This window comes from Trachurus japonicus, chromosome 17 (genome assembly GCF_045865225.1).
Source record: "Trachurus japonicus isolate A0001 chromosome 17, Traja_1.0".
In the NCBI taxonomy this organism is placed as follows: domain Eukaryota; kingdom Metazoa; phylum Chordata; class Actinopteri; order Carangiformes; family Carangidae; genus Trachurus; species Trachurus japonicus.
The window spans coordinates 32,623,056-32,635,800 of record NC_140923.1 but is presented as its reverse complement, the minus strand read 5'-3'; the positions used below and the strand labels follow the sequence as shown (position 1 = coordinate 32,635,800).

Sequence of the window (12,745 nt, the reverse complement as noted above, 5' to 3'; positions counted from 1 at the left end):
CATCAACCTCTACAAGCCTTACAGACAAATTGCGTGTGTGGGAGACAAACTAACCTCCTAAACAAGATCTTATGAGAATTAAATGATGACAGCTCGCCTGATTTTGTGTGTCTTCACTGCTCTCACTGACTCCCAGCCGATCTGATTCCCCACTGTTTTTCATTTTGTGGTGAAACCATGCATCAGGAGCAGACTTTGACTTTTTACCTAAACTTTATGTGACATCAGAGGAGGAAGGCAGGGCCAAGCCTTCCCACTGCTCAAACCACAGAGAAAAATCGCCCCATCAGCCTCCCTCTTTTCTGGGTATGGACCACCCTCCACTGTTGTCTCCTGGTGGACGGCGTCTGCTCGTGCAGGCCTTCATTCTCAATGAGAGCAAAGACAGAGGGAGACATGAGAGTGAGAGGAGGAGAATGGAGAGCATGAACCTGCACAGGAACCACAACTGAGACACCAAACTGGGTCTTACCTGCACACCCTGGACCACTGAGTGATCCCACTGACACAGGTAAGATTTTTATTTTTTATTTTTTTTAGGGGGGGTGGTTGGGCGTCTCATGATATGATTGTTTGAAATAAAAATTATATATCTTCTATAGAGAATTACGGAAATGGCCGATACCTTAGATCTAGAAGTCATAACTGCAAATACAGAAAATGTTATTCCTACAGATAAAAGTTGAGAAAAGAAGATGAAAGTGGGAACCTCTTGAGCTCCATGACACTTCATGAAAAACTGTGAATCACTGTAAAGCTCTTGAGTTAAGCTTTTGAGTATTCACATGTGTTTTTTAAAAAGTCCATATGTCCATGTGGCATAAATCCCATATGTAGCCTATAGCTTATGCATCATGTCATCCCCCTTAGCAGACGGACCTAATCAGTGGCACCATCAGTTGTGGCTTAATTGGCACAGTCCTAAAAATCTGCCGGCCAAGAGCAAAAGCCACAACAAAGTTCAACTTTCTTAAAAAAAAAAGGGCACTTTCTGATTCCTGTTCATTCATTGTATATGTTGAAATAAAGTCGGAAAAAAATTAGGGGACATAAATGCGACTTTCCGGGGTTATGGTTTTTGATGGCTCGAATGTAAAAGAGAATCTTTTAATTGAGGAGCTTAGCAGGAAACACTCAGAGCTCAGTGAAGGCACTTAGAGTCAGTGGACCTATTGGCAATGTCCCCTGTTGCTCTGGGCTGGGAAAACCAGCCACCGCAAAGTTTGACCTGTCTGGTTGCAAGGACTGCATTAATATAGATGAGGTGGCTGGATCTGGTCAGGTCTGGCTCTGAGTGAGGAGAGGAGGAGAGGAGAAAATACCCTTTTTAAAAAGTCAACAAAAAAACGGCTGCTGCGGCCGACTTGATGAAGACCAGCAGGGTGCGAACGACAGAGAGAAACCTGGTGGTAATAACTGCCGATGAGATTCACAGCCCCGGCCAAGGAGCCTCTGTGTAAACACTGTCACTCCTGTCAAACTGGGGCCTGTGAGATTCATATTGTGTGGTTGGAGACGTGCAGACGGGCCAATTGCTGAGACCGAGCTATTGAAGTGGATGACCTGTGATTACGGAAAGACAGGAAAAAGTCCTCTACTCCTAATAATAACTGACTGACAGTGCCAAGGTGCCTCTGAGCTGCGACACATGGCTCATTTTCCTTTGCCCAAAGATGGATTACAATCTGTGGTAAAACAAACAGTAGCTTGTTCCATATATTAAACAAAGCTCAAACTACGTAGTTATTCAAAATTTAAGTTTGTCAAGGTACTTTCTTTCTGTCAAGAAGTATTTGTACCTCATCAAAACACAAAAGCTTGGTATTATATATTTCCCTTCAGGCAAGCATGTTTTTTCCTCTGACAATGATAAAAGGATACTATTCTGCTACAGCAGCAGTTTGAGTTTAGGTAATGCTCTGGGATCTGTCCCATTAACTGTGGTCAGGACTTTTCAGTGCAACTAAACATCAAGAGGAGACCACAGAAATGATTCAAAGCCCCTGCTGTCGCTGCCTTGGACTCGTTTAGTTCTGCTCCTTTGCCATCTGTTAAAATCCTCAGTGGATTTATTTTTGATGAGCTCTGATATGAAGTCATATTGTATGCCTGTCAGAGGTGTTAGATGAAGGTTACTCCTTGGCTATATCCATCAGACTGCCTTCTGGTTGGATTTGGCATGACGGCCAAAATCAGCCTGCAGTTGGCTCTCCGGTAGCCCCACATCCAGAGCCAAGCCTCGCTATTGAATATGGAAGGAGGGATCTTTCACTTAGCATGCATTTTTTGAACGTCACCCACCCCTGCTTCATTCGTTGTGCTGTCAAAACCAATAAGATCAAAACACAGGCTTTCCTTCCAAAAATAGACTCCAGAAAACATTACTCATAAATCAGGGATTCCTGCTCCCCCTGCTGCTCCTCATACATAAGTTTCTTTTATTCCTAACCAAGTTCCAATTTAGCTATTTGTATCGGTCAGACAGGAATGGCAGTAGTTGAGACCCACTCGCAACCACCTGCTGACTTTTACCATTTTGTTCATTATGGCTCTGCCTACACCTCAGGAATCCATCAAAGACTGGCAGTGGATGCTAGCCCATTAAAGTGATGTGTTCAGTGACATCCACGGCCAGTAAGCCCCTGTTCTGCCAGATAGGTTTCACTTTCAGTCAAACGACTCAAAGGTTTTTTGACTTACTAATTCCCATGAGCCACTGCAGGTGCACTCAAAGGCTATAGGGGAGGTTAGTGGAAGGTCCAGCCCAGGAGATCTACAGAAATATGAAAAACAGATCTCTGCACTTGCCCACACCCAGACACCTGATACTGATGTGGTGAGGGCCTTAATGAAAGACAACCCATGAGGGAATGTATTGAAAATGTGAGTTACGATAACAGATTTGTGGTGGGTGGGTGGCACTGCTTTTACTTCACCACAAGGGAACCAGAAGGTAGAGCTTGCCAAGGGCAGGTCTGTCTGCAGTACTTGATGTGTGAAAGCAGCTGTGCTTGTGTCAGAGTCTGCTAATTTTCACTTTAATATTTGAATGCTCACTTACTTCAGAATTAAACAAAACTCTTGTGTTGAGTCTTGACTGGAAAATCTCTCCCGTTTCACGCCAAGAGTCACTTTTGGACTACTTAGGATGTGCAGGCTGAGTGGTTATGTTGGATTATCAAGAGAAGGAAAGAAAACATCTGCGTAGCGCTGTAGGCCTCTGGTAGTGTGCCTGATAGGAAATTGGAAAGATGATTGGTAGCATGAAAGGAAGCAAATACTTGGACCAATTTAAAGAATAAGTCTGGTGATTGGTGTCTATATTTCTCTTACGTCAACATGTAAAATGAAAAATACTGAAATCAACAATTAACTCATACAACTTACAAGAACTTACAAGTATTGTCAGTGTAGCCGTGTTATAGCGTAATCCTCTGTGTCATAGAGCTGCACTGTTGTCCAGGAACTATACAGTGACTGAGCCAATGGGTGTTGCCCTCAGTGACATGTCCCTTCATGATAATGAGCATGGGCCCTGTGGTTCATTTTGAGACAATTCCCTTCTGGTGCTTTCAATATTTCTAGACATGAAATGTGTATTTTTCCACAGCTGAAAATAGTCCACAACAATCACACCATCTTAGCAGAGTCTAAAGCCCTGCTAGCTGAATATGTACATACGGTAGGCAGGTGGAGCTTCATGCTAATTTCTACCTAATGTTATTGACAAAATTAAGCTAAGGAATGTCACCATGTTTTTTCTGGTGTTTAATCAACAACAAAAGTAGGTCCTACTGGATAGACTGAAATTCCAACTTGATGATGAAGTTGTTATTCATTCCCATGAGACCACGAATGCCTCTACACGAACTCACAGACAATAGTCCCTATTTCACCCTGGGTGAACCGTTGTGTTTCACATATTCAGTAGGAATCAATGGACTGTCTGAGAATGTGTAGGGAGGTTAAAATATTGACAGATGGACCATGTTTTAGCTATGTGATGTTTAAGTATGATAGTATGACATCAATCATATAATTCAAATGAAATAGTGTAAAATTGTCTCTCTGTTTACAGATTTGTAGCTTGTTTGATGATAAAGAGAGGAAGAACCATGGGACCTGGAACATGGAGCCTTTTTATTTTGTTAGGTTTGACCCTCTGGAGCAGCAGCCAAGCTCTCACCAAAAACCCCATTCTTTCCCGGATACGAAGGGCTCCAGAGACCGGTGGCGAAAACAAAAAGTGCTCTTATACCTTCCTGGTCCCTGAACAGAAGATCACAGGCCCCATCTGTGCTGCCCGAGGTTACTCAACTGACAAGGACAGAGTGACGCGCCTTGATGTGGCTGCAATACGCGACCTCCTGTCAAAGCAGCGTCGAGAGATGGAGACGCTGAAGCTGGTGGTGGACGTGGACGGTAACCTGGTAAATGAGATGAAGCTATTGAGGAAAGAGAGCAGGAACATGAACTCTAGGGTGACTCAACTCTACATGCAGCTGTTGCATGAGATCATCAGGAAGAGGGACAACTCACTGGAGCTGGCCCAGCTCGAGACACGCATCCTTAACGCCACCACTGAGTCACTCCGTCTGGCCTCCAGGTACAGGGAACTAGAGGCCAAATACGCAGCCCTGTCTGCCGTGGTGAACAACCAGTCGGTGCTGATCGGAGCACTGGAGGAGCGCTGTATGCAGGTGTACAGCCGCAGACATGAGCACCCACCCATGGGACCTCCGCTGGTGCAGGTGGTGCCTGAGAACATTCCTGTTAATACACCACGTTTCACCAATGAGATCCAACGAGACAACACCCGGTTTGCTCGGGAGAGAGGCTCTCGCTCTGGACCGTCACCCACAAGCGGTACCCTGGAGAAACCTCCTGAGAGAAACTTCAGTTCTGAAGGTGAGTGAGTAAGAGAGTGATCCATCCATCCATCCATCCATCCATCCATTCCTTGATTTGGTCACGCAAAATCCAAAACAGTCATGGTGAAATGTAGAGCAGTCGTGACTTTGCAGGCCAACCATAACAAAATAATAATCTCTGACTTTGAATACAGCTGCAGGTGGGCTGGTGGCCTCATTTTCAAAGGTTAGAGATTTGCAAATTCAGCTGGAACTCTGCTCCCCTGCTCAACAGAAAGAACACAAACCAGGGTGGAAATAAAAATGTTGTAATGTCTGAATTGAGGCAGGGGACTTAAACCAAAGCAGAGAAAAAGACCTAACCAGTGCGATTTTGCTCATCAACAGAAATTCCTGACACATTTAGATTGCCCTCGCCCAAGAATAATAAAGTGTGTAGGATTTTGTTGCAGCTGTGTATGAAAATGATCCTGTAAAAGACTGTTCCATTGCATGTGAGATGTGGACAAAACCCAGGCTGCCGTGATTTGCTCCTGCAAAACCACAAAGTAGATGCACTTCTGGTATACTTCATAAAGTAAATGAACTATAGCTTTACCTTGCTATATTATTAGCTGGAAAGGGGTAGTCGCCCCTTTAAATAAACTCAGTGCTACATGTGCTTGTAATTAAAACTCTTTTTTTTTTCAATTACCTTGAAAAAGGACAGACTCACATACACCCATTTCAACACTGGGTTAACAAGAAATCTATTTTGGTCTTCCGACCTCAAATGTAGACAATTAATTTGTCATTGAAATGACTTAACTAGCTCCATTCTCCCACATTGTTCTGACAAGACATAGTAAACAATTGAATCTATACATAGTGTATTACTCTGTCTGCTGGTGTGATTTTGCACATTTTTACTGGTCTATTCTACCTCACCCTGTGCCAGACACTGACTTAAGTGTTTCTTCATTATGTAAACTCCCCGCAAAGCCAAAATGTCGTCACTTCATATTTAGTCAAGCTTGATCAGAGTCTGACTTTTATCATCTGTTTTACCATGAGGAATGCATTATCTTAAGAAACAACACTGTATGCTAACTGCATCTTAGCTAGTTGAGGAGACTTTGCTTACTTTTTCAGGCCTCTTTTCTACAAATAAAAAGTCAATTTTGATGCTTTTAGTCGTACTTGAGATAGCAGATAAATCTAAATGGACCAGGCATGCTAGCTAGCCCAGCATAGCTACGTACCCTTTAGACTGTCCAAACACGCAACACAGTATCTGATTTCACATGACAAGTGATGACAACCTGCCTGCTTCGTTTATTGTTCTTTCCCCTCCAGGTCCGTTCAGAGACTGTCTTGAGGCGCAGGAAGCCGGCCACAGCACCAGCGGCATGTACCTGATCAGACCAGACGAAGCAGAGAGGCCAGTGCAGGTCTGGTGTGAACAGGATATAGACAATGGTGGCTGGACTGTCATCCAGAGCAGGAGAGATGGATCAGTTAACTTCTTCAGGAACTGGGATAACTATAAGGTGATGACAGTGACACGTCCCCTGCCCTGCCTGTCTCTTTTCTTTTCTCTCTCCGCTTGTGAATACTTGGCTCGTCAAGAGACAACAGTGGTGGCGTTACATGACCCCTCGAAAGGAACCATCTGGGGTCCTAAGAGCTATATCCTGGGCCAGTGCCCTTGTGTTTTCACTTACTGTAAAATATAACGCCCTGTCAGCAACACTATTCGTCCGAGGTTCATTTGGTTTGAGATTCCCATTATGAAACATTAGATGGCCCACAAGGAAGGTATGTTCCACCGCTCAATCTGCAGGCATTTCTTTCCAAAACCACTACTACTATGGTGCCTTCCTGGATGGATAGCTGGTTGGCTTACTGCACCACACTATATGGAGCCCACTCATCAAAGCTCTGTGAGAATTAGATGGAGTATATCACTGCTGGCAGCCTCAGCAATTCACTGTTCCATTCAGCCCGGCCAGGCTTGTGTGCATGTGTAACTGCAAGCTAAATTGCTCTCCTCAACATTGATTTGCCTCTGAGCTCTCCCACAAAGCCACCACATATACGTACACACACACACACACACACAGCACCAGAGAGGAGGCCCCGGACTGAAACCCTACATCATTCATCATCTGCTGGCTCACCCAGCTAATCCACAATCACAAACCTCAACCTCCTTCACCAAGTGAAGTGTTCTGGAGGCACATGGCCAGACGTAGATTGCTTGAGGTTATTCAACACAAGCAGCCATTCCAGTTTCGCCATTCCAGTTGATCCAAGAGATCTGTGGGGTTTGAGCGATGAACCAGCATGGAGAAGATAGATGCTTATTTTCCAGCGCAAGCTCGACAACACATCTTTCAGAAGAATGTGAAAGACAGGGTCTCACCCTTTTGCCACGGCGCCTTTTCCTTTTGAAGTTTTGAGGTGTCATCAAAAAGAAAGTTTTCATTCGTCCTGTTAACAATCCCACAGTCTCTAAACCCTAAACAATTCTCAGGTTTCTAAACTTCCTGGGTTACCACATAACAAACAATGCACATTATTTTCTGTAATTTTTCTGTAACCTTCCCTTTGATCTTCCTTTGACTCAGAGCGGCTTTGGCAACATAGACGGTGAATACTGGCTTGGTCTGGAAGGCATCTACAATTTAGGAAGGCAGGGGGATTACAAGCTGTTGGTGGAGCTGGAGGACTGGATGGGAAAAAAGGTCTACGCTCAGTACAGCAGCTTCCACCTGGAGCCAGAGAGTGAGGGCTACCGCCTGCGGTTGGGCACTTACCAGGGCAACGCCGGGGACTCCCTCAGCAGCCACAACGGCAAACAGTTCACCACTCTGGATCGAGACAAGGATGCCTTCTCAGGTACACGAGGTCCCATATGATCTCCATCTAGTTACATCAGATTTAAAGGGATAGTTCACCCAAAATTGAAATTTCACTCATTATCTACTCACCCTCATGTCGACTAAGGGCTGGGAGAAGTTTCAGAGTCCTCCGTGGCTTCTCTGAGTTACAGGGGGTCTCGGCGTAGCAGTGCATGTCCATATAACGGTTGCAAATGGATACCAACTGTCTTCGTAACAAAAAGACACACCAAAAAACATCCAAATACCTCCATGCTGCTCGTATGTAATGTCTGTCTTGTATTGAAGCCCTGAAATGCGAAATTGTCCCAAAAAAATTTAAATAAGTCTATATTTCAAGCTTGTTTGTAGCGGAAGCTCCTCTTCCCGGTTCGTCAAATTTGGACGAACCAGGGTCTGTCCTCTTCCCAGTTCGTCCAAATTTGATGAACCAGGAAGAGGAGCTTCGAGGAGCTTCCGCTACAAAACAAGCTTGAAATATACACATATCTAATTTTTTTCGGGACAGTTTCGCATTTCGGGGCTTCAAACTAAAAAAACTAAAACTAACTAAAACTAAACTTCAATACAAGACGGACATTACATACGAGTAGCATGGAGGTATTTGGATGTTTTTTGCTTTTTGTTACGAAGACGATTGGTATCCATTTGCAACCGTTATATGGACATGCACTGCTACGCCGAGACCCCCTGTAACTCAGAGAAGCCACGGAGGACTCTGAAACTTCTCCCAGCCCTTATATATATATATATATTAGTCCGCATGAGGGTGAGTATATAATGAATGAGAAATTTCAATTTTGGGTGAACTATCCCTTTAAACAAAATGTCAAGCCTCTCTTTTAAAATGGTTAAGTTCTTTGTCACTGGTCAAAAAGTAGACACCCCTAAAACCTAACACATACGTGAGATGGGGTTGTTTACCTGAAGACCAACTGAACATTTCTCCCAGGCTGGGCCTCCCACGCTGCCTGGAGTCCCACAGTGCTCTATGGAGCAGAACCTCCACAGATAATAAATAGTGGAAGCAAGAAAATCATGTGACATCACCATCAGATCTGTCTATAAGATTGCTGTGAGAATGTAAAGCTAAAGCATGTAGGATGTCTTGTTGTAGAATGTTTATTTCCTAACGCTGTGTAATAGGCAATCTACTTGTGGACAGGAAAAAACACAAAGCAAAACAAAAGTGCTGATTTTCTTAAGGTGTTCTGTCAATATGTTGTCAATGTTTTCTGTTTCTGTTTTTCATAGAGCTAAACATCTCCTTCTTCTGCCCCCTACAACAGGTAACTGTGCCCATTTCCATAAAGGAGGCTGGTGGTACAATTCTTGTGGCCAAGCTAATCTTAATGGTGTCTGGTACACCGGAGGCGTCTACCGCAGCAAGTTCCAAGATGGGATCTTCTGGGCTGACTATGGAGGAGGTTTCTACTCCATGAAATCTGTTCGCATCATGATCAGACCCATAGACTGAGGAGATACAGTAAGCCAGGCTGGTCCACGGGCAGCTATGGAGGCCAGGTCACACTTGAAACTTCATTCTAAATCTTGACTGTATATGTCATCAGAAACTGGTTGATCCAAGATATAAAAAGAACCGCCCCAAGGGAGATTATCACCCATCAGCAGTGACTTGAGTCGCCTCCTGTAACAGAAATAGACCCTGTTTGAAAATTGTTCTTTTTATATATGATAGATGTACACATAGAGGGATTTAGGGGACGGGGCTATTTATAGTAAGCTATACAGCTCCTTTAATCACCAAACACATCATGGAAAAAGGAAATTAACAAAGTCCCAGCGTTTTGCAGTTGAATAATGCAAGTAGTCCATCTAATTAAGAAACCACGGTATTCATCAGGTCATCCCGTGTAGACCACATCCTGACACAAGTTCATTGGTATTCATTTCATTCATAAGCTTTAAGTGTCACAGGATCTAAATGGACCTTTTCCTACCTCGCCAAGATAAACATCTGGGGGAAACACTCACATGGCATTTAACTTGTGCTTTACTTGATGGGAGCTGGAAACTACATTTTGCTAATTTCTATATAAATTTATCTAGACTTTGTATTCACTTGTTTACTTTTTCTCCCTACAGTTAACATGGCCTTTATGTTAAACTGTATGTTTAGCTACTTTGTCCAAGAGCAGATGACCAGAAACTGTAATTTATGTGTACATTAACTTATCATAACAGTGAAAAAGGGCCGGCTTTCCCAAGGGAACACTGAGAGATCGTACAGAAAACTAATTTCCTCCACTGTACATATGACAATCATTCTTAAAGTGTGCTTGCACGTATGGAAATTGCTGTTATATGTTTTTCTCATTTGGCTGTTGATTAAATTTCAGTATGACTCTGAGAAAAACAGGCATTGTTTAGAGAAAAAAAAGATGGAATTACGTTTTGTTTTGAGTGGTTTTCGACCATGAAAAAAATGTCGACCAAGCGTCTTGAGAGTTATAGGCACTGGGAGAGACAACAAGAAGCACATTGCCGAAAGCCAGACAGGATGGCGAAAGAAAAAGAAGGGAGAGAGGGGAGGAGAGGTGGGGAGGGAGAGAGGGAGGGAGGGGATGAACTGGGATGGAATCGGTCCAAATTTCCAAGTTATTTTCCCCCTGTTTTCCTTTTAAATACAGTGAAATTTACATTCTTTCCACACAAAAGTGCTTGAACTGTATGTTTTCGTAAAAATATCTTTCATTGACAAAGTCATGGGCTCCTGCACTCTGTAATCACCGGTATGGAAGGAAAAGTGGTATCCTTCGGGGGAAACCGTCCCATAGGAGAGGGGAGCTGGGGGGGCTTAAACTGGTGGTCTACTTTAAACAAGAGCACTGCATCCACAACACACATGAAAGACAAACCGTCTTTGGTCTCTGAGCTGAAAATAGACTCTCATATTGTGCTGTTTTTCTTATTGACCACAACAGCCCTCACACCCATCTCTTTAACTTAAAACAATGAAATCACAAAACAGGGACACCCAGTCGGACTTGGCAACATTGTTTATGGACATGTTTAAAAAAAGAAAAAAGAAGTGGCATCTAATAAAAATGGGATTATGATTTTAAAATGAAAAAGCAATAAAAGCTGAAACCTATGAGTCACAGTACGTGGCAGAACAAACATTACAGCTAACAGTCAATAAACGGAGGGTCGGGTCACTTCAGGGGACACGCGTGTTGTGTATTTATCATTTCAAATACTGATTTATACTGTTAACCAAGGTACATGTAGTACATGACCAGTTAGTGTTTAGTCTTTGTTAAGATTACATGCACATTCCAGTCTTATCTTGTGGGTGTGAGTCATCAAATTGCTGTTACTTCCTATAGTGGTTTCAAACAGAGTCTTATCCATATCCTCACAGAAACAGGGGCTCGAAGAAGTTTCTGAAGCACATCGGCATTAACGTGAATGAGAGTTCTCGTAAATGTGTTTGTTGTGTTGGCATGAAAAAGTAGTTAGGAGACGGATGAATACAATGGAAAGACAGATCGTTTTAAGTGGTAACACATTTCTGTGGTTGAGGGAAAGGCATCACTTCAACTCTGGTTCACAACCTGAACTGCGTGACTCTTTTTTAGTGTTTTCTACTTTTTTTTTCTTTTTTCTTTTTTCTTTTTGTTCCACTGTCCAAACAAAGCAGAGTGAATATCTCTAAATGTCTGGTTCCTGGGAAGAATGCTTTGATTAATAGACCTTGTAATACAGCATTTTAAGAGTTAGACGAGAAACCCGATGGTAGATTTGAATCTAAATTTGCATGGCACAAAAACTGAAAGGATTTGTAAATGATTTGACATTTTGGGAAAACATGTTTGTTTGAAATAAGACAATTACCACCACGATTGCCTTACTGTAGCTACTGTGGACATGAAGTTTGTGCTAGCTGGTGATTGGCTCAAATTAGCATAAAAGTGGAAACAGCTAGCAGGTCAAGCTCTGTTGAAAGTTTTTAATCACTATACCAGCACTTCTAATGCTCTGTACTGAACATGTTACATCCTTCTCTGGAGTTTTGTCAGCAATTGTTAGGCTACAGTCGCTACTTCTTCTTTTTCTTCTTTCTTTCAAATATATTTTTGGGGCTTTTCAGGCCTTTCCTAGGATAGGACAGAAAGACAGGAAATGGAGAGACGGAGAGGAGGAATGACATGCAGCAAAGGGCCACCGGTGGAATCGAACCGTTGCCACTGCGGCAAGGACTATAGCCTCTATGGGGCACCAGCTCAACCCACTGAGCTACACAACACCATACAGTATCTACTTCATGTAACTCCCCCCAAAACCACAACAAATCGTGTTAACACTTTGGTTTTGGAGAGAATTCATAAGCTTCAGAGGTAGGCCTAATGTCTGGTGGATGACAGTGTGAAGAGCACTGTCCCCCTTCTCCCAGTCCTTATCTGCTATAAGTGAGCTGCCTGCTGACTTTTGGTTCATGTTCAGTGTACAGAGCAAGAAAGTGAATAGGTGCATTTCTCCAAATGTACACACCCGTCTGAGTAATTTATTGGAAAATTATCCATGTGAGCACAAATCATTTTTTGTCCACATACTGTGTCTAGCCTATCCTCCGCTGTTGGCCACTGAGCAGCTTTACTGGAGCAGTTCTGGAGCAAAGTACCTTTCTCACAGGCACCTTTACAACTTTTGATGAATGTGATGAGAGCATCGGTTTAATTTCAGCACATTTTCCCAGCCGGTTATAACGGGCCACCTTCCTGTCACAAATCTGCCTCTCAAAGGTCGGGGCTAACCACCCCACAGACTGCCAGTGTGGGATGCTTGGTCACCACAGGAGCTGTAACTGAAGTCTTCCAATAACTTTGCTCACCACACACTGAACCCTCACATTTTAACCAGCCTCATGGGCGTATGGAAATGTACGATTAGCCCACAAAAACCAAACTCCTACGCAGTCAAACATTGGAACAGTGAAGGTGACATGGTTGGCTCTGGTCAGGGGACCAC

The 12,745-nt window shown here is 43.3% G+C and overlaps 1 protein-coding gene across 1 annotated transcript; it reads left to right on the top strand.

The window, feature by feature from the left end:
- The first annotated feature begins 158 nt into the window (after nt 1-158).
- Nucleotides 159-10,805, top strand: angptl1b (angiopoietin-like 1b). Its single transcript, XM_085805212.1, has 5 exons — nt 159-511; nt 4,079-4,908; nt 6,207-6,400; nt 7,481-7,751; nt 9,043-10,805. Exons 2-5 carry the CDS (start codon nt 4,095-4,097, stop codon nt 9,228-9,230), a joined length of 1,467 nt encoding a protein of 488 aa, XP_085661338.1. The 5' UTR covers nt 159-511; nt 4,079-4,094; the 3' UTR covers nt 9,231-10,805.
- Nucleotides 10,806-12,745: the final 1,940 nt, after the last annotated feature.